General features: G+C 46.0%; 1 protein-coding gene across 1 annotated transcript in view; it reads right to left on the bottom strand.

Moving 5' to 3' along the window:
* Positions 1 to 1,410: 1,410 nt before the first annotated feature.
* Positions 1,411 to 20,630, bottom strand: part of SLC35F4 (solute carrier family 35 member F4) — a 34,531-nt gene continuing 15,311 nt past the window's right edge. Inside the window, exons 3-8 of the mRNA XM_017738925.1 lie at positions 18,505 to 18,802; positions 11,315 to 11,534; positions 5,698 to 5,823; positions 4,349 to 4,541; positions 2,942 to 3,031; positions 1,411 to 1,866 (exon numbers count right to left, since the gene is read on the bottom strand). Coding sequence (XP_017594414.1) covers positions 1,625 to 1,866; positions 2,942 to 3,031; positions 4,349 to 4,541; positions 5,698 to 5,823; positions 11,315 to 11,534; positions 18,505 to 18,802 — 1,169 coding nt within the window. The 3' untranslated portion in view covers positions 1,411 to 1,624. The remainder of the gene's footprint in view (positions 1,867 to 2,941; positions 3,032 to 4,348; positions 4,542 to 5,697; positions 5,824 to 11,314; positions 11,535 to 18,504; positions 18,803 to 20,630) is intronic.

Here is a 20,630-nt window from a genome sequence, read left to right as displayed (position 1 = left end):
GGTTCCTTAAAGGATCCAGTCCTGGGCCTGAAGATGCTGCCATGAGGCTGCTTGCCAAAAAGTACTCATCAATGCATACTGAAAGTTTTGTTTTCCCCATGTGTTCAGCTTGGCAGGAGCTAAAATTTCAGTAAAGTCCCCAAAACGATCTAGCAATTTAAATGAATGTATCAGCTCCAAAACTGTGGGGAGGGGCCAAGCTGCCCTGTGCTGGGTGCTCTCAGCCCATCAGTACCTCCATAATTAACTCTTCTGGAATATTTCTAATGTCTACCTCCTCTCAAAAGCAGCAGACCAGGAGCTGTAAGAGGCTTGTGTGTGTATCCAACCAAACCTTACAGGTCTGGATTGAGGGCACAGGGGACAGTTGGTTGGGTTGGTTCCTGCAGCCCTAGCTCTGGAGCCATGTGATGAAAGAACACAAGTTTGTGGGGTTTTTTAACATACACAAGTATTTTGTCTGCTGGGGACAGTTTAGACATGAACATTAAAAGACTAAAAAAACATTCAATAGAAGAGTCAAATAAAAAGAGTCCAATAACTTATTATTTACATGATTTTTTTTCCCAGGCAGAAATACCATCAAAACCCACCCCTACTGGCTGCTAATCAAACTCACAAACTGTGGGCAGGAAAGTCAGCAGAGCTCAGCAACCTGTGATGCTTTCCAGTTGGTTTAATTCTTCCTTTAAAAAAAAGGGGGGAAAAATGTTTGTCTGCCTATCAAGTGCTCTCAAATAAAGACAGTCTTGAGTGGTCAGTCCCAGGAATGCTGTAAACCAGGCTAAATTACACACCAACAGGCTTAGGGAAGGGATTGGATTTGGCTTTTGAAAGACTTTTCCACAGTGGAGGTTAAGAAAAATACTCATTTGTCCCGAAGCTCTAGAAAACAGGAAATGGCATTTCCCAGGGACACCGGCGATCCAGGGTGTTCCATCTCTCCTGAGACTTCTGTAGCTCAGCTGGGAGTGCAGCTTTTCTGGGAGAAAATGAGGTAAATAAAGCTACTTTTTGCTTTACTGAAGGCACCCGAACTCCAGAACCACTTCCAGAGAGGTGGTGTTGGAAAGAGGCACAGCTCAGTGTGGTCTGGGAGGGGACGGCTCATGTTTTGCACATCATGGAATATTTATTCTAATAATAATTGGGAATATCAGTGTGAACATCAGTGCCTTTCAGAAAGGAACTCTCCAAAATGCCAGGAGAGGTTTGAAATGCTTTTCCAAAACTGCGACCTTGCTGAAAGGGCACTTTATTGAAAGTAAGTCAAGACGTTAGATTTTGAGATTTAGCTGGAAATATCCAACATCTGCATCCTCCAAAATGACTCTACTCGTGCCAGCAAAGGGAGATAAATGATGTAAACTTATCCACATTTTAAACCCACCAGTTCAGCAAGACAAAAGCTTAAATGTTTATTACAAAAGATTTTATTGTTGTTATTTACACCCGTTCCTTGTTAAGTGTACAAATGTAAACATTTCTTATAGATGTATTTCTCTTATCTTACAGTTCATCCCCTGCTCAGGTTGGATGACATCTTTTTAAGCATACAGGTGGTGAGGAAAGTTAAGCTATATTCACAGAATATACATCTGCGTGCAGGGAGAGTCCTCCAGCCCTACGCCAGCGGGATGGACACTGTCCCGTTGGCTCTGCTCCTGCTCCTCGTGTGGACACTGGATTCTGTCATGTCCTCGGTGTGATCCTCACTCTTCTTCTCCTTCAGGCTGTTGATGAACCTCAGGGTGATCTCGTCCCACTCCTCGGGGAGCAGCATGAGCAGGAACCCGATGCAGATGATGATGGTGGCCCCCAGCCGCACGACGCTGAAGATCATTTTGTGCTTCAACAGGTCCACGGCTGGGAGGAGGAAAACAGCATCAAACCTGCAGCAGGATGGATGGCAGCACCAAGGGCAGCCTGGCACATTCCTGGCTGCTAATCAAACCATGGGCTGCACTCTGGTGTCACACTGGCCTTGTGGCTCTCAAATCTCCAGAGGGAGCAGCTCCCTGAGCCCAGGGAACAGCTCTGACCTGACAGTGCAGCACTGGAGGTGCCACATCTCCCCTGTCCCTCACTGCTGTGGGCAGGATTGGAGGAATCCAACCCTGAGGGGTTGGATTAAGCCTGAAGATGTCCATGGTGAAGGGTCTGTGAGGGAGCTGGAGGGGACCAGCCGGCAGAAAAGGAGGGTCAGGGGGAACCTTCTTGCTCTCTGCAAGTCCCTGACAGGAGGGGGCAGCCAGGGGGGGATCGGGCTCTGCTCCCAGGGAACAAGGACAGGACAAGGGGAAAAGACCTCGGGTTGGACCAGACTGGACATTAGAAAAAAATTCTTCACTGAAAGAGTGGTAGAGCACTGGAACAAAGCAGTGGTGAAGTCACCACCCTAGAAGTGTCCAAAGAATGAGTGGACATGGCACTTCACTTTATGGTTTAGTGGGCACGGTGATGGTTGAAGATTGGACTTGATGATCTTGGAGGTCTTTTCCAACCCTAATTAATCTATGATTCTGTGATTTCTGCTCTGATAGAGAAGGCCCTTTATGGTAACTCTATCTACAACAGGCTGCACCAGCAGAGTGCTTCCTCAGGCGGCAGGGACCAGGGATGGGGAGAAAGCAGCATGTGGGGCAGAGAGCTCCAGGTGCCTCCAGGCCCAGCCTGAGCTCCAGCACCAGCACCCACAGCACACCTGAGCCCTCAGGCAGCCTCCTACAGACATTGTTTGACAGATGCATCCCCCTAAAACCAGATGCGTTCTTGTGCTCAAACCCCCAGAGGGATGAAGCTGAGGAGACTGAGGAGCAGAGACAGAGGCTGTTCGACAGGACTCTGGAGAAAATTTCCACCCAGCAGATTATTTAGGCAATAAACTGCTTTCTGAGTGCCCATGGGCTTATCTTCCCAGCAGCAGTCGTGGCACTGGTACCTGCATTTCCAGGGACGCTGAGCACGGTGCCGATGGAGATCAGGATGGGGTAGGTCAGCACCACCCCAACGTTTACCAGGATATTGAAAGCTACGGAAAAACAGAGAAACAGAGAAAATAATACACCAGAGTGAGACGTTTCTCCTCCACCTTGACCCTACAGGTACAATACGTGGCATTAAGTATCCACACCACAACGAGAGAGTTGTCACAAAGGGATTAATTTTTGGTTTTTTCTATATGAGCAGGAAATTAAGGGAAATTCTTCACAGGGGAAAGGGGAGAGCTGTATGGCCTTTCACAAACTGTAAGACTGAGGTTATCACACTCATATTCCATGGCTTTGCCCAGGCTTTAATCAGGTAAAAACAACCTGGCTTGGTTTTTTGGTTTGTTTGTTTGTTTGTTTTTACATGACAGCATTCCCAGAGAGCTCCAATTTCCTTGAAAGATTAAAAAAACCCTTAAAGTTTGCTTAAGTTTCCTTAACCTGTCCTTGAAAGATTCAAAGCAAACTTATGTGTGATCACCCACCACCCAGTCCTGCTGCTGAGTCCCCTGCATAACAGGAACACGAGGCTGCTCCACAAGGTTGTTCCCTCATGGTTGGGTTTATACACTTGGGTGATAAATTATCCCTAATTTTGGTCCCCTAGGAGCTCAGAGGGCAGCTGCAGTTGTGGTTAGAGCAGTTCAAGGCGTTCCCAGCAGCTCAGCTGCCAGCCTGGCCACATCTCAGGACTGGATGGGCAATGACATTCTCTTTGCTGCCATTTAATAAATGTGTAGCAAGACAAAAACCTCTTCAATTATGGAGTAACAGAGACTTTACTGAAGGAAAGGCTGTTGTTTTATGTGGAAATTAAAACGCCCCTGGGTTGAATCCAACAGATACTTTGCTGGCAATTGTGGCTCAGAAAGAGGGAGCCTTATGTGAGCCCTGCCCAGAGCCTGCAGCACCCCCAGAAAGATGTCCCAGCACTGGGGGTCCCCCTGTCAGTGCACAAACATCCCCCAGGAGCTGGCTGGGAACATGCAGACCTTTGAAATGGGATTTACAGCAGCCAAGCTGTGCCAGAGACAGGGGCATTGGTGTGGAACTGCAGTAGGGATGAAAAAATGGGCAATTAGTACGGCTGCTTCATGTTTACTCCCTGCTATTACTGTTAATTATTAAATATTATTAATTATAACTATGCTTACATATCAATTATTAATTATATATCAATTAATAGTAATGTTTCATAAAGTGTAATGAAAAATACGAATCATTTCTAAGGAGCACCAGTTTGCACTGGGACCAGAATTAATCTGTGAGAGAGCTCTGCTGCTTAAGGGGACAGGGGGAAATTGCTTGTGCCCGAGGCTAGTTTTGCAGAAAAATAAATACATTTTTTTATCACCTACCTAACCAGAGACCAGCTACTCCACACAGGTAACCCCACGGCACAGCAGAGAAGGGGTACCAGTACTCCACTTTTGTGAAGTACAGGATGATGGGGGTGATGGAGATGAAGATGAAGTTGAAGAAGCCCAGGGTAGACACGAAATGAGCCGCTTCCCCGAAGTTTGCACTCCCAAGAAACATCTTGAACAAAACCTGGAGATGAGAGGAGAGAGGAGAGGTTTAGACTTCATACCTATCACGGAAGTACTCCATTTCCTTGGGGAGAGTGGAGAAAAGCACAATATGCCACAGCCTGGCCCTTTTCCTGCACAAGAGTTCTGCAAGGGGATCTTTGGTCAGATTTGTGCCCTTTCCTGTGTTTTAGCAACGTGTCTTTACCACGGGGATGGCTGAGTCTGCATAACCCCAAATGCCACGAGAAACAAGTGCAGAAGAACCCAGGAAAAACCAAGAATAAACCAAGGACCCAAGGACACACCATTCATGCAACAAATGTAGAGGATTTGGGCTGCGTGTGGCACTGTTGGGACTTGGGAGAGGACTCCAGTGACTTCCACAGCATGACCCTGCTTTGAGAGGAAAACCAGCCAGGAGGGGCTCACTCTGTGAGAACTTGTCCTCTATGAGCCTAAATTCATGAACTTTGAGTAACTTGTGAACGGCCACAATGAATTTATGAGTGAGATGAGCAAAGTCCAAAACTGTGAGGGCAGCTTCTGATCCTCACTCCAAACTCACTCCAAACTTTACACACGCAGCTGAAAATAAACACAGCTACACTCAGCCCAACCTGCTCCTGAGACACATCCCTGCCTTTTCCATCCCTCACCTTCCAGAGTAGCCACTTCTTCCAAGCAGAGGTGTCTCTAATGAATTGCCTGTGCCAGGCTCACACCAGGGCTCAGAGCCCAGCATGTGCCAGGGAGCTGCAGTGCAGATCTGGGATGAGTTGGCCATCCCTGCCCAAGGAAAGCAGCATTTCCCTGGCTCCCCTCCCTGCTGCACATGGAAAGCCCCTTTGAAACCACCCTTTGAAAGCCCCTTTGAAAAGTGCTGATAAACTTCACTGGCATGATTAAAAAATGACCTTAAACTCCTCGTGGCATGGCAGTGGAGATTTCATTAAAGACTCATCAAGAAAAGCCATTCTGGGTAATTAGCAGGTGACAACTAATTACCCTCATGGTAGACTTCCTGACATTGCGACATCGCCTGGTCACAACACGAATGATGCAGGAGTGACGAACAGAATAAAACAGTGATTTCACAGCGATTCTCCTTGTACTTGTGTCTTTTTAACAGCCAGTGGTAATGAATTTAGGAGTGCCAAGAGACAGTTGTGACCTACCTTATACAATGCAGACGTGGAGGCTGATCCCACAGCGTAGGCCACCCCGATAATTGAATCACCCTGGAAACCATCAGCATATGCCATCATGACAATTCCTGTGATTGCCATTATTGCTGCCACTATCTGCACAGACAAAGCAAAGCAATGTAAAGCTGAGATCATCACTGGGAGGGGCTCCTCACCAGCGTCACTACCCACTGGCTCTGACTTGGAGCTTTCTTGTTTTCCCTTAAATGGGAAAGATCGTGGGAGAGATGTAACGCATAATGAAAGTGTGTGCACTGATAAGGAAATGGACCTATCACTGCAAATTCTGCTGGGGCCTACTGACAGAACATCCATCATTATGTACTTTGTCAGCTGAACCTCCACCTTGGAGAGGCAACTGCAAGATCAAGAAATTTTAAGACAGACTGTGCTGCACAACAAGAGAAATACTTAGCAATGCCACCAATTTGACTTGAAATGCAAACATTAGATGGCCAAACATCCTGGAAATTTAGTCCAGGGGAATGAGCCCTGTATTTTGGAATAGCAGGGTACCACAGGGAGCTCTTCCAGATGTTTTGGCCATGCCCTGCCATCTTTTTTTGGACAGACATGACCAGATTTCTTCATGAAGCCTTTACCTTTGTGCTTAGGTTTTTGGTCTCTTTTGAAAACCCCAGAGAAAGCATCTAAGGAGCTTCAAAGAAAAAGAACAGGAATCATTAACTACAGAGTATCTGAAATCCTGGGTCTTGACTCCAAGAACCTTAAGGAAGTGGTGGAGAGCCCAAAGTGTTTTATTCTTTAAAAAACTCCCCCTCTCCACCTAATTGCCCTCAGCAGGTAAATGTGGAGTGTGAATTTCAAAGACACTGAATACCCAACTTCCATGGAGTGCAGAGGAAAAGGTGTCTCCTGAGCCAGTGCACAACTCCTGAGCCAACACCAACGTGACATGGGCGCTTCTCTTCTTGAAAACTTCACTGAACTTCATTGAAGGAATATTTAGTCCTAGATAAATCTAAGCTTCAGCCCACAGACTTCAAAGGCATCTTGATCCAAACATGTGCCCTCCTGCAGAGCAGCCTGACTCTCAGAGCTCACAGTTTTACCAAGAGTCCCAGAAAAACCACTGATACTAATCCCAAACAGATGTGAGCCAGACTGAGGCATTAAGCACAAAAAGTCCCACAAAATAACTTCAGCAGAGCCAGTCAGTAGAGTAAAACTGTTTTTCAAGGGACACACCGGACAGGGACACATGACAGACTCAGGTGAAGGTGTTCCCACACAGGAGACAATGGGGAACCCAGAATTAACTCCCAGGGCAGGGCTAATCTGAGACTCCAGGTAAAAATGTCAGTGCTCCTAAATCCCTTAGGTATCCAGGCCAACATCTTCCCAGGAAAACTCATTTCCTGGGGGCAGCTTTAAGTCCTTCCCCCTCACCATCAGCCCTATTTCACCAGTCCTTGAGGCACACAGGTGCCCCCTCACACAGCAGTGGCTGTGCCAAAGGCAGAGTCACAAACCCCACTGCAAGTCTATATCCCACATTACTTACATGTGGAACACCCCAGCTCCAAGATACAGGTGAACAAAGCTGCCACCTAAACCTGAAGGTATCACTGATAGCTCCAAATTCACCATGAAATGGCAGCTGAAATCCAGATCCCCCAATGCTGTGGGCTGGAGGCACCTCCCAGTGGTGTGATGAGATCTGGGAGGGCTTTAGCAAAAGGGGACCAGGAGGTTTCCCCCTCCTCCTTCCCAGGATAACACATTCCAGCAGTTGGGTCATCCTGGGAGACACCACAGAAGTCCCAGCCTCGAAGCAATGCCAAATGACAGCCAGGACCCCTTGGACATCCACAGCCTCTCCTCTCAGTGCCCAGAAACGCCCCCTGCCCTGCCAGACTGCCTGGCTGGATCACCTCAGGCTGCACCACACGTCCTGCCCGGCACAGAAATTCAGGATTTCAGCTGTCAGCTGGAGTATTTCCAGCAGTGTGTCTGTCTCAGAAGGCAAAACAGAAGAGCCCAATGTAGTAATCCCCTTCTTCCAAGGGCAAGGATGGAGATTTAACTCTTGGTGCACTCACTGCTCATTCATTTCCTTGTGTCAGTGAAAATGAGTAGATCCATCATCCCCTTTCTTCCTGCCATGAAAAACTCATTCCCAGTCTGTCTACACCAATTTTAGAGAGCCAGTTTCCTAATTTAATCAAGTACTTATAAAGCCAATCACTTTTTTGTCCCTGAAGCAACTAAAATGATGGACACATGTGGAGCAACAACACCTCCTGAGACCTAAGTAAGACCTGAAACTGAAAACAGCAAAAACATTATTTAAATTTCATGCTCAAGGCTCCTCCTGCATGTTACATACCAGGGCATCAGCACAGCTGACCTGTGCCTGCCTCAGGTGCTGGCTTTAGAAACCTGAGCTCACATCTGGGCACTGCTCTGTGCTGACAAGCAGCAGCAAGGTCACAGGGAAGCAAAGGTGGCTGTCAGCTCATTAAACAAGGCTTTTAATTAATGGAAGAGTGTAGAAACTTTCTTTTGGAGCCTCCTAGGTATGGAATGAAATTAGCTTGCCTCTTTTATTTTTTTCCCTGAAAGAGAACAAGACCAACCAATGGTTTATCAGAAACTTTTTTAACATTTGGAGCACAGTAGAAAACAAGGTGCTGTAGTAGAGAATCCCAGAATCCCAGAATGGTTTGGGTTGGAAGGGAATTTAAAGATCATCCAGTTCCAAACCCCTGCCATGGCAGGGACACCTTCCACTATCCCAGGTTGCTCCAAGCCCCATCCAACTTTGCCTTCAACACCTTCAAGGATGGGAAGAGAACTCTCTCCAGGCAAAATTCAACATTTTCAGGGGAGAAAAATGTCCCCAAACTACCTAAAAAAATTTGATTCAACTCCACAGATGAAGCCCAACCAAGGGCTTAAATATGCAAACACATAAGCATGTGTCTAAATCTAAGCAGCAAAAGCCAGCAGAACTACTCAAATACATAAAGTCTTTTAAATATTTGTGCTTGCTGTGTTCCAAAGCTGTCAGGACTTCCCAACGTGTAACAGAGGCACTTTATTAATGTGAGAGAGAGATGTCCAGAAGTGTCCAAGCAAAGGTCAGGGTGCAGGCAGGGATTGTGCTGTGTGTCCTTGCCCAGGGCAGGAGGTACTGCAAGGTACCTAAGCTCTGCCTGCACTACTTTTATGGATAAATAGAACCAGAGGATCGTTAAAGTTGGAAAAGACCTCATTGAGTCCAACCCTAACACTGCCAGATCCACCACTAAACCATGTCCCCTGGCATCACATGTACACATTTTCTGCACACTTCCAGGGTTGGTGACTCTACCTGGGCAGCCTGTTCCAGTGCCTGATCACCATTTCTGTAAAGAAATCTTTCCTAATACCCAACCTAAACCTCCCCTGGTGTTTTTCTCTCACGGTGTGGGTGCTACAGCTTCACCACTGAGGGCACGTGCCTGTCCCTGCAGAACACACTCTGGGTACCTCAAACGCAGCCACAAGCACCTGAAACTTGGTGGGGAACCCTTCTGCAGTTTTCACTGCTCCCACAGGTGGGATTGTGCCATTCCACAGGGTGGCCAGCAACACAGGCTTGTCTTTAGACGTGGCACCTAAAAATCCAGCCTTGCAGCCCAGCTGGCAGCTGAGCAGGAGTGGTGCCAGGAGATCAGAGGGATGTCAGGCAGCTCCCACATGCCCGTGGGCATCCATGGCCAGTTTGGGGACTGCTGCAGCCACACTGGGCACACAAGGAGCTGGGAATGTGCTGCAGAGCCACTGCTGTCCCAGGCACTGGAGCATCCCCACCTCGATGTGCCCGATGGCTCCGGAGCTCTGGAAGAGCTGCTGGGAGCTGAGCTCCTTGGAAAAGCTGGTTGAGCTCCTAGGTGCAGAGTGCTTCTGCAAAAACATGGCTCAGGGTATAGGATTAAACCTGTATTTCTTTTCATGTCCTCACTGTCCAAATAACCCAATTCCTGCTGCTCTCCTTTCCTGCTGCTCTCCGAGGCACTGCGGGCGAGAGCAGCTGAGGCATTCAGAGCACAAAAAGCTGGGTTTGTGCTGCTCTGTCGTATTTTAGCTCTCAAACACTCTCCTGCGTGGTTATTAACATCATTAAGTGTTATTCTGTCAGGAGAGCTGCTGGAAAACGCTGTGAATTACCTCTCCAGCAATGGGCATGCAGGCTCTGCCAGTGAGCAGCAAAATCCAGTTTACGTGCAGGATTTGCTGCTCGCTTTTCCTGCCAGGTTTTTCCTGTGTGAACCCCACAGTGTTTACAGCACTAATACTAATGCATATTTATGGCAACCTTTTTTTAGTCAGTGAAAAATAAATAATAACTGAAAATAGTTTTTATTTCTAGATTTCTTCAACAGAGCAGGCTAGGAGAATACAAGAGCTATGCTTGCTCTCCCAGGAAGATGTTGCGTTGAGACAAAAATTAGCTTAAAGGGTACCAAATTTTCAATTTTTTCAGCTGGAACCTGAGATGATCAAGGGGCAGAGGGGGGTAGTTGTTCCTGTTACTTCTGTAGAGGAGAACTGAGGTTTTTAAACCCTGTTTATTCTTTGAGTGAGTCAGTGGGCTGAGCGTGGGTCCCATTCACCTGATGTTTCTGTGTTTTCAGCTGTGTATGAAATAGGCACACAGGTGTCTGGCTTTACCTTCAAGCACTGGTTCACTTCCACGCTTTCCATGGAACTTAAATCCAGCTGCTGGTGGTCCCTTCTGGTCACACCCATCACACCTGGCCCCAACCTGCCCCTAATGAAGGTTCCAGGCTCTCAATAATTCAGTCAGGATTGTGCCCAACACGACCTCGAGCCATTTCAGGGGGGAATTTGCATCAAAGAACTGGCAGAAATCCTCACTACTCCTCATCCAAGGTGTGAAGCCAACAGTTTAAATTGCTGCATGTTGGGAGATTTGTGTATGGAAAATCACAGGGAACAAGTTTGCTTTCCCCAGATCCAGGGGCACATCATTTTGAGTTCTGTTTTAAATTTCTGCAGGGTCCATTTTACTGGCAGCGAGTCCTGTAACACTTCAGTGCAAAATATACCTTCATACAAAACAGCTTTGTTCCTTTTAAAGCAGTTTTGGCCATGCACATGTAAATGTGTGTGTGAAAAGTGACAGAGTAGCACAAGAAAAATACATCACACATTGAAAACAAGGAATAAAACCTGTCTGTCTACCCAAACAAGGAATAAAACCGCTTTGGTTAGAACCTAAGCATTCATCACTAAGTTTAAAAGAAAATGAACTAAACTTCAGCACAGTAAACCAAGACAGAATAGGTTTATAGGAAACTGGAAGTTCTTCTGTTGTAATTCATGAAGTTACACTTGGCTGTAATAGCTCCTTGAAATCCCCACACTGAATTCCCTCTGAAGTTCTGAGGTCTCTAACTGATCCTGAGGTTTAGGCCTGCATTATAAAACTAAATGAGAAACGTTTTCATGGTGTATCTACACCCCAGTGCAGCAGTGCTATGGCAGCACCATGGCTGATGGATTTAGGTGCAATTATGAAAACATGAGAGAGAGGAAAACGAGGCACGTTCATTACCCTTGCTCCCATGAACCTGTCTTTGAGCACAATCCAAGAAAGCAAGAAGACAAAAGCTTTGTTACAACAGAACAGGGCAGAGACGTCTGTGGCTGTGAGCTTCTTTAAAGCCAGTAAATACAGGTAGTTAGTCAAAGTCCACAGAATAGAAAAGGGAGCAGTCCTTTTAAGAAAGAGTTTCAGCGTCAGACCATCTTCACCAAAAATCCGACTGCATTCCCTACGAAAAGAAAAGAGTTTCAGTCTCAGCCAGGGTTTTCCTTAGCATTCACTCCAGCACAACAAACATTCATTAGGCTTTTATCGCGTTCCTGTGCTTTCCCTAACTACTCCACACGCCCAAGAGAATCCATTATTTAATTTACATAGGGAAAACAACCTACAATCTTCTTAAAAGAGCAATTTCGAAAGAAGAAAAGAAGTAACTTACCTGGAATAATCACACTCTGGGCAACAATAATCCCAGGAACTCACACACAGAAATGAAGGTTATCTATAATGCTCCGACAGCTCCCAGACTCTGCCTTCAAGGCCATGAGCACAAGGATTAGAATCATAATTTTTTCTCTGCAGCTTGCCAATTTTCTTTTTTTGGATTGCTCCAAGCCCTGTTTTCATTCCTACTGAAATACATTTTTATGTATGGCCAAGGAAGCTTTAAGAACTGCCTAAAGATACTCAAAAGGACTGCCAGATACATCAGCGTGGTGGGGAACGGAGCCACCAGGCAGTGGGAGTGAGCCAGGCAAACAGGAGTGTGTGAGGAAGACAGGAAAGGGAGGGAAAAGTATTTAACAGCTTCATTTTATTATACAGTGAAAATCTGTGTTTTCTAGGAGGTATTTCCTTGAGGATTAAATTCCAAAGAAAACCTCCAACTTCCCAAACACTGTGTCACACACAGCTCAAGTGAGCTGCTTGCTTCTTAGGATTTCAGGAATCTCTGCCTTTCCCAGGAATCTGGGAAGGATGTTTTTTTAGCAACTCCACTGTCTGCACCCTTGGTTGAAGGTATTCCTGAAGATATTCCCAGTGTGCTTCACTTCTTGGCATGGCAGGCTCTCTGACACTGCTCAAAACATGGGAGGTCTCACAAGTGACCCCAAAGAGCAGTGGAGTGAACCAAGGCACCCTCAACCTGCAGCACATCATTCCAAGGAAAGGGACATGGAGGGAATCATCCAAATGCCCAGAGGCTCTGGGGCTCCAAAGTGCTCACAGCCAAACACGGCTGTGTTTGGAAGACTGCTGAAGCACCCACTACGTAGAACTAATTAGCAACTTCAAAGATTGCACTGCAATGTGAAATCAAATATATTTGTTATTTGAGGGTGCTGGGGGTGGTATGCTAAATACCTTGATTTGGAAGACGAAATCATTTTCAGGGCCCCTTAACCATTTTTACTATCTCCTGGGAATTTTGCTGTTAAAAACATTGCAGCTTTTCACTGTTAAGATTAGAAACCATCACTCTCATTTTGAGGAAAGTAGAATAGTAACATCTGTGTAATAACTGAGATCAGCTACATCTTAACCTAAATGATTCTATGATTCTACTTAATAACCTCTCTTCTCCTGCTGCCACCAGGACAGCCTGCGGTACAAAGCAGTCATTCCTGGTAATAATAAATTCCATTCTCAAACTCTGTTCCAGGGCATCCAGTGAGTTAACACTCAGGCTGGTGGATCTGCTAATTACCTCCTTCACTCTAGTTGACCTCAACGTTCTCAGGAGTCCTGTTCACCAAAGATCAGGATAAAAACGTTTAAAATATAAAAAAACCCCAGCTACTTGTGTGCATCATTTGTCTGAGATACAAAGCCAGCACTTGGTGAAGCAAATAAATCAGTGCCTAACTTTGCAGACTTTTGTAACTCTGATTTCAACAGGAGTTAGAGGTGACAAGTTTCCCTGTTTGAGAAAGGACCCACAGGTGGCACTTCAGTGTTTCCTGGCACACAGATACAGCAGCTTACCTATAAAAGATGCTTCCCCTTGAGACTCAGGTGGATGCAGAGGGTGATTCTGGGCTCAGACCACATCTCACCTCAAGACAGGTGGGTGCACCATGGCTGTGTCACCATTCCACAACACCAGAGCCAGCGTGCCCCATGTCCTGACAAGAACAGACCTGCACTGTGAACTCCAGACCTGTGTGGTGGGAATTCTGCCATCACTTCTGGGGCATGACTGGATCATGATAAATCCAGCCTGCCTCAGGAGCTGTCAAGATTTTAGAGGAAAGAAGCCTATGCTGTGTTAAAACAAGGCAGAAAGGTGCCTGGGCTGCCTCCAGAAATGCGGGGCACAGCTGGACCCGGATGCCAGAACCGGCCAGGTTTTGCTGTCCTGCAGATCTCTGGGATGTCTGCACACAGACAAACCCAGAGAAGAGCCAGGAGGATGGATCCAAGTGCCCTGACAGGGTGAATCCTCGAAGGAGGAAGGCTCAGTGGTTATTACATTATTCTGGGTCAGGCTCTGGGCGCCTGGTCAGTGATTTGGGAGAGGCAGCTGTGGCTGCCCCAGCAATGGCACTTATCTCTGAGTTCCCAGAGGCAGTGGGAGGGATGAGCAGGGATGCACAGCTAGGAAAAGAATCTGGAAATGCTTCACAGGCCCCAGGCAATGGGCTGTTTTAAGCAGGTGGAAGGGCCTCCATCACACAGCAGTGACCAGAGAAAACAGGCGGTGGTGGTTCCTCAACTCTCAGTGAAGAAAATATAGCAAAGTCTCTGACAGGGTCGTGCTGAGTGAGGCAGAGACTTGATGAATTCACCCCTGTGCCTAGGAGAGCTCCATGAATAATGCTCAGTCAATGAGGAGATGGGGAGAATACTTTATTTTCCCAGTCAAGGCCACAGCAGATTGCCTGAGGCTTTGTGAGGGATGGTGGCTCAGTGGTTAACTCAGCCTCTTTGACATGCAACTAAAATTAAACTTGCAGGAGTCATCAGACATGACAGTGATTAAAACCCTGGGCTCAGGAGAGAGGGCTCCCTGGAAGCCTCCCCACACAAATAATGTTGCAGGCTGCTGACTTAGAGGCACAGACGTAGCTAAGGGCAGCTGACCCTGAAACTATGACAAAAACTATTTCCAAATGCACAAGAAGTCTATTTAAAACCTGCTCTCTAACACAAGTAACTCCTTTTACTTGCAGGTAGCCCTCAGCCATCAGCTCTGGGCAGCATGCCATGCTCTCAGGAATTACAGCACCTCAGGCAGCCATGTAGCTTTGCCTCTGGCACCCACTAAATAGCTTGTGTGCCCTCTCAGTTGTTCTGATGCCAGGCCCTGCACAGGAACGGGTTTGTTCCCCCCTGACACACAGCAGCCTCTGGAGTGAAATCCAGCAGCTGGTTATAAGCAGCTCACAGAACAAAACAGCAAACAGGCAGAGACCTGGGCTACAGGAACACAGAGAATGCAGTGACATCACCTGGATTAGAACTTGGCAAGACCGCAGTGACATTAGGGCAGCAAACAGCACAGCAGCACCTTCTGTGAGCACAAGTCATTCAGTGCTTCTGCCTGAATGACGGCATCTGCAGCCATAAAATGCCTCCCAGCTCCACTGCAGGGGACAGGCACCAAACTGAGTGTGGTTAAGCACACTGGTGAGTTGTGTTCCCAGCACTGACCGAATCTGAACTGTCAGAAAGAGCCTGACCAGCTCTATTTGTCTGGTGGAGAGCTGGAGCAAAAGGAAAGTGAATTCTGCGTGAAACTCTCACATAAGCAGTGCCTGGCTCAGGGGGCAGCACCAAGGAATGCTGTGTCCCACAGGAATGGCCCATGGGAAGCCTAGCTTTGTGCTGATGGTATTCCTCATGTCTCCTCTGAAAAGCCCTTTGCAGTCAAAGTCTGGATTTGCAGTTTATTCCACAAGTGGCTGGAGGAGCTGGACTGAGCTACTGCTGCAACACAGAGGGAGAGGTTTGTGGGTGAGAAACCTGCAGTGACAAGTTTCATGTACAATACCAGCTACTTATGGCTCAGCCTGCACTTCTGCTCACTTCTTGTTCTCCAAGAAATCCAACTCTGCCTGGTGTGTTTAGTTCACATTAAACCTGCACCTACCAACACCTTCCCTGGCCAGTGGCTCGAGGCTGGGAAGAGCCTGCAGCACCAATCTCAGCTCTGACACCGTGGGTACATCCTGGCAGGAAGCTGCTCAGTGTCACAGTGTTTGTCCCTGAGAAGCCAAGACACCAGATGGGGAGGCAAAATGCATCGACACTGAAAATGTCACCCACCTACTCCACACCACAACTGCATGAGGACCCTAAATGAGGTCTGTGCAGTGTCTTCTGCTGTGGTAAACGCTGGCAGGGTTCGATTTCCTACTGCTGAGCTTCCTGAGCTTCAGATCATCTTACCCAGCACTAGTGGAAGGAGTTTCAAGCTCTTTATGCAGGACACACTTTTTATTTACAGTGCTGAGGGGATACCAAGAGCCATGTCCCCTGCCTGGAAACAACCAAGACCCTTCACCTAAACGCAGCAGGGAGCTCATAACCATGAATTATTTTCTCAGACCACAAGATTGAATCTCTAAGGTAAAGGGTGAAAGGTAAGAAATACACAACTTATAATCTCAAGTATTATAATAATAGAATGCTAGAGTGGTTTGGGTTGAAAGAGACCTTAAAGACCACCCAGTTGCACCCCCCTGCCATGGGCAGGGACACCTCCCACTATCCCAGGTTGCTCCAAACCCCATCCAACCTGGCCTGGAACACTTCCAGGGATGGAGCAGCCACAGCTCCTCTGGGCAACCTGTGCCAGGGCCTCACCACGCTCACAGTCTAGAATTTATTTTCTAATAATTAATCTAAACCTGCCCTCTCTCAGTCTGAAGCCATTTCCCTGCCATGTCCTTGTCAAAAATCCATCTCTCTTGCAGCTCCTTTAGGTATGGAGCAGCCTAAACTTTTCAGAAAGCCAATCTGAAGTTGAGGATTGAGACTCCTGTCCTTCCAAGTGGGATTTATTAAAGGAGCAGTGGCTCTACAGTTTTGCCACCCTGGGGCAGCACTCTGCAAGTCACCCACAGGATCACTGATCTCTGCCAAGGTGTCACAGACACTGTTTGTTCAGATCCACTGGGAATATCTGCTGGACAAAACGTCTTAGGTCTTTAAAGCTCCTAGAGAGTAACTACATCCTCCAGAAACATAAAGACAAATCACCTCTGGTCTCTGAGGCAAGCCTGGAACTGGTACAAATGGGTTTATTGACAAGAATTAGCCACTGCACAGGAATAAAACAGGCAAACGAAGCAGCAAGAGATCTTACAAAATGTAATAAAAAGCTTTGTAATAGAACAGTATCAAGAATGCAAAGCAAGAAAATACACAAACAATCAATGCAGGTTTGAAAACGCCCCTATTCTGGGGAGGAGGCTGGGTGAAATGATCTCCAGAGATCCTTTCCAAATTAAGTCTGTCTATAATTTAAAACTACAAATGATGCTTTTCAATTCTTTAAGTCACCAAAAAAATCCAAAGCTCATCCTGAGGAGATGTCCATTCCATATCCAAACTGAAAGAGTCTGGACAGTCAAGCTGTAACACAGCACAGACCAAGCAGTTGGTCCCCATGAAGAAATCATCATTTACCAGCAGTTACTTCCTCCTTGGGATGTGAGTTCCTGACATATCTGGAATAAGAAATACTCTGGGAAGATTCCCATCAGCTCTAACACTGGTGTCCCGACTCAACACATTCACAGACCCACTGCAGAAATTCCTGTGGGCATTTAAGACTGTCCTCAACTTCCAAAGCTGAATTCTTAACAGAAATGGGGAAATATATCAACCATTTAAGCACAGGGTTTTTTTATGCATTGCCCCAAATGTTTTGCCCCAAAATTTCACTCTGATAGAAATATAATCAATGAACCAACAGCAGGGGATTTATCTGCAGGGATATTTCTTCTCACCTTCTTCCTTATTTGCTGTGCCATTGTTATTACTTCACCCCACATGCAGAAGCCAAGCTGACATGGTTAATGTTCTCACAAACACTCCAGCAGAAATCTAAATGAAGCATCATTAAAAGACAAAGCACCAGGGTTTGCAGAGAAGCACTTAATTAAGTGCAACTGTTCAATTTCAGTCACACTGATTTGACAGAAATGATAATGTAGGGCCAAATTACATCCCAGATCCTGGCAAAAAGCAGCTGAGGGAAGAGTTTAGCCCTGCCACACTCCACCCTGACAGTCACAAATGGGACTCCCTGTGTGCTCAGTGACAGCAGGAGCCAGGGACGGGTCCCACGCTGGCTGATTCCTGGTGGAACAGACAATTCTGCTGGAGTCAGGTTGTTTTCACAGCAAGCCTGCACTGGAACAACAGAATTGGGTCCCAGCTCAAAATGACCCCGTGAACCCCCTCCCTTCCTGGGCAAGGTGTGGTATCTCTTGGTGAGCTGAGTTTTGTCCCGTCCTTTAAAGCAGCTCCCATATCACTGTCAGATCAGTGGAAAAATAAAAGTGGAGGAGGAACTGTGAAATGTCACAGAATGTGAGGTACTTCCAAGCCCCAGAGACAGATTAGATGTGGTTTTCTTCAGAACTGGCTAAGGGGAAGCTAAGCCAGCCTGGTCCTGGTGGTCGGACTGGATGATTTCTTTGGGTTCTCCCTTAACCCTGTATTTCTCTGATTTCCCAGAGCTACTGAAGAGGGATTTATAAATTTCCAGCAGGATGAAAGGGCAGTTTGCATCCTGCTATACTTGCTCAGCATAGAGAGCAAGCCATGATCTTCCACATGGAAACCACCTCCTCAACTCTGAGCATCTTTCTTCTCAGCTAGGAGTTGGTTTGGTTGCACCCAACACTGCTATTCTATCATAAATGGACCGGGACAGATTAATCAGTGGCCTGATCCAGGCAAGAACACAAAATATAGAGATATTAGACAATATAACAGCAAGATTATAAGCAGATTATTGACCTTTTCAACTCATCAAAAAAACCCTTTAACAATCAAGTATCCCTTTATTCAGCACACATCACTCATCTGTCAGCCTCCTGTGAGCTATTTATGAATGAGGTTTTCTGCAGCATGACCTTTATTCTGCCTCCTGACACCACGGGTGGAACTGAGCACAGCAGTGATCTGAGCTCAGCCCTCAGGAATTAGGTTGTTTAAAGGGATACTGCCACAATAAAGCCTACCTGAATTTTTTGATTGGAGACTGCTTTTCCTGCGCAGTTGCAAGGTGCCCGGAATAATAAATTGGAAAAATCATAATGTTCCAGTTTGTTGAGAACCAAGTCATGAAAAAGGGACAGTCAAAGGTCTCAAACGTGATTTTGACAAACTGCGTGGTCCCAACCCAGGAGGAAGAGACGGACAAAATGATCAGGAATCTCCAGATTAGCTTGAGAAACGTGGATGTGCAAGACTGGCATCGTGTCTGGCTGTCAACCTCTTGACTGCTGCTCTCTGTGTGCGTTTGTGTTCCTTCTTCTCCTGAAAAACAAAAAAAGGAAGAATAGAGAGTTGTACATGTAATGAATGCATTCAAAACAACGCTTGGCAAAACCTCCCCTTCTGGTCCAAGTCACAAATCATCCCTTGCCTTCTCCCTATAACTCCTCTATGTCTCATAAATACTGAAATCCTGCACAAAAGTATTAATAATACCATCTCTGTCACTTCAAGGAGGCAGAACCAAACACAGACACAACACCGAGGGCTGAGGTAACAGTATTACAAATAAGCTGTTGTCACTATTTGCTTCATCAGCCCTTCATTCCCTCTGCCAGCAAACCTCCAGAATAAAAATACATCCCTTGGAACCAACAACGTTATAGAGTCAATTACTGTGCATATAAGCAACAGAAGAGCTCCCTGAGCCTGTAGGTCTGGAGACAGGAACAAGTTCTTATTCCTCAAGACTTTTAACTCCAGAATCACTTTTTTATTTGTAAGCTGGGATGGGGAAAAAAAGAAACAGTTTGGTGGTCCTATGTACCCAAGCAGAGAAAGGCTTTTTGCAGTCAGGTTGGTGTACTTACATTTTTGAAGTTAACAAAGGAAGCTGGACAGAAGTGAAGCTTGGCACGCCTAGAAATAAACCTCTGCACATAAACAAGGAGCGACCGGAGAGTTGGCATTTCCCATTTTAGCACAGTGGTTTTCAGACCCAAGTGCAGATTTCCTACCATAGGTGGGGAGAATTTAATCTCACTGACTGGTGACTTGCTCTCCAGACCCATCTCCCAGAGATGCAACCCATGATCCCTGTTTTGGTTTGCTAGATCCCAGCTGAAAACAAGGAGCACTAACACTGCTGTCCTGGGAGCTCCCGGGGCAGCACTGAGCTCCAACCATTCACCCTGTTTGACCACATCACATCAGTTTGGTAGAAGAAACAGGGAAAACTCTTCTAAAAATCATGGCCTGAAGGCCATTCTCCTATCAATTATCAGTCACATGAATACATGATGTGATATATAGAAGAAATAATATGATTTTGAGGGAAGTTATAGATGCACTGAGTGATAGATGCACTGTCCAATATTCAGCTTTTATGTGACAGAGGTATCCTTTCACACTCAGCCTTAGTTTCCTTTTACATGAATGCTTTTGCTACAGCCAAAAAGAAATGTCAGACTAGGGTTCCAAGCTATTACTGTAAACCAACATTACACATAAAAAAAGATTTATCATAGCAGGGAGTGCATTTGCAGTCAAGAATTCTCCTAACTAGGACAGGGAGCTTTTTGTAGTTGTAATTGTGTGATGTGGTTTTTTCCTAAAAATAATCTGCATTCGGTGGCTCCATTGTTTAGTGGTGAATCAAGAATTTAAATAAAATTACAGGTTTATTAAAAACATGCAGAGGATAATCAGCCACGGGTCTGAAAAGGCAAGCATCCTTTTAGCATTCTCCTTGGCTGCTGAGAGAAAATAGATATTTTTATGGTACTAATAATGACTGACATCTATTGAAAGGTAAATTACAGTTTATTTGCAAGTTAGAATGGCTTAAAAAGAATATATTATAGTAGCATCGACTTGCAGGTCTTCCTGCTAAGTAAAACTACCATGCAATTAGTCCTTTTCAGCTACCACTTAAAATAATCACACAATGATAGAAGAATAAAGCACTTTTAGCCATGCTTTCTATTTTCCAATTACAAAATAATGATGCAATTGGTGTCACTATGCATGACACTACCATCAGCATCTGACTTGGATGTTACAGTCCCAGGTCTGAGTGCAAGTGAAAGGCACAGAAACACACTCTTGTTGCAAGACCTACCTTGCATTTAAAGTCCTGAGTAAGTTTTTA

Source organism: Corvus brachyrhynchos, unplaced genomic scaffold (genome assembly GCF_000691975.1).
Source record: "Corvus brachyrhynchos isolate BGI_N302 unplaced genomic scaffold, ASM69197v1 scaffold245, whole genome shotgun sequence".
Taxonomy (NCBI): domain Eukaryota; kingdom Metazoa; phylum Chordata; class Aves; order Passeriformes; family Corvidae; genus Corvus; species Corvus brachyrhynchos.
Note: the sequence above shows the minus strand (reverse complement) of the source record. Positions and strands in the feature narration are given on the sequence as shown.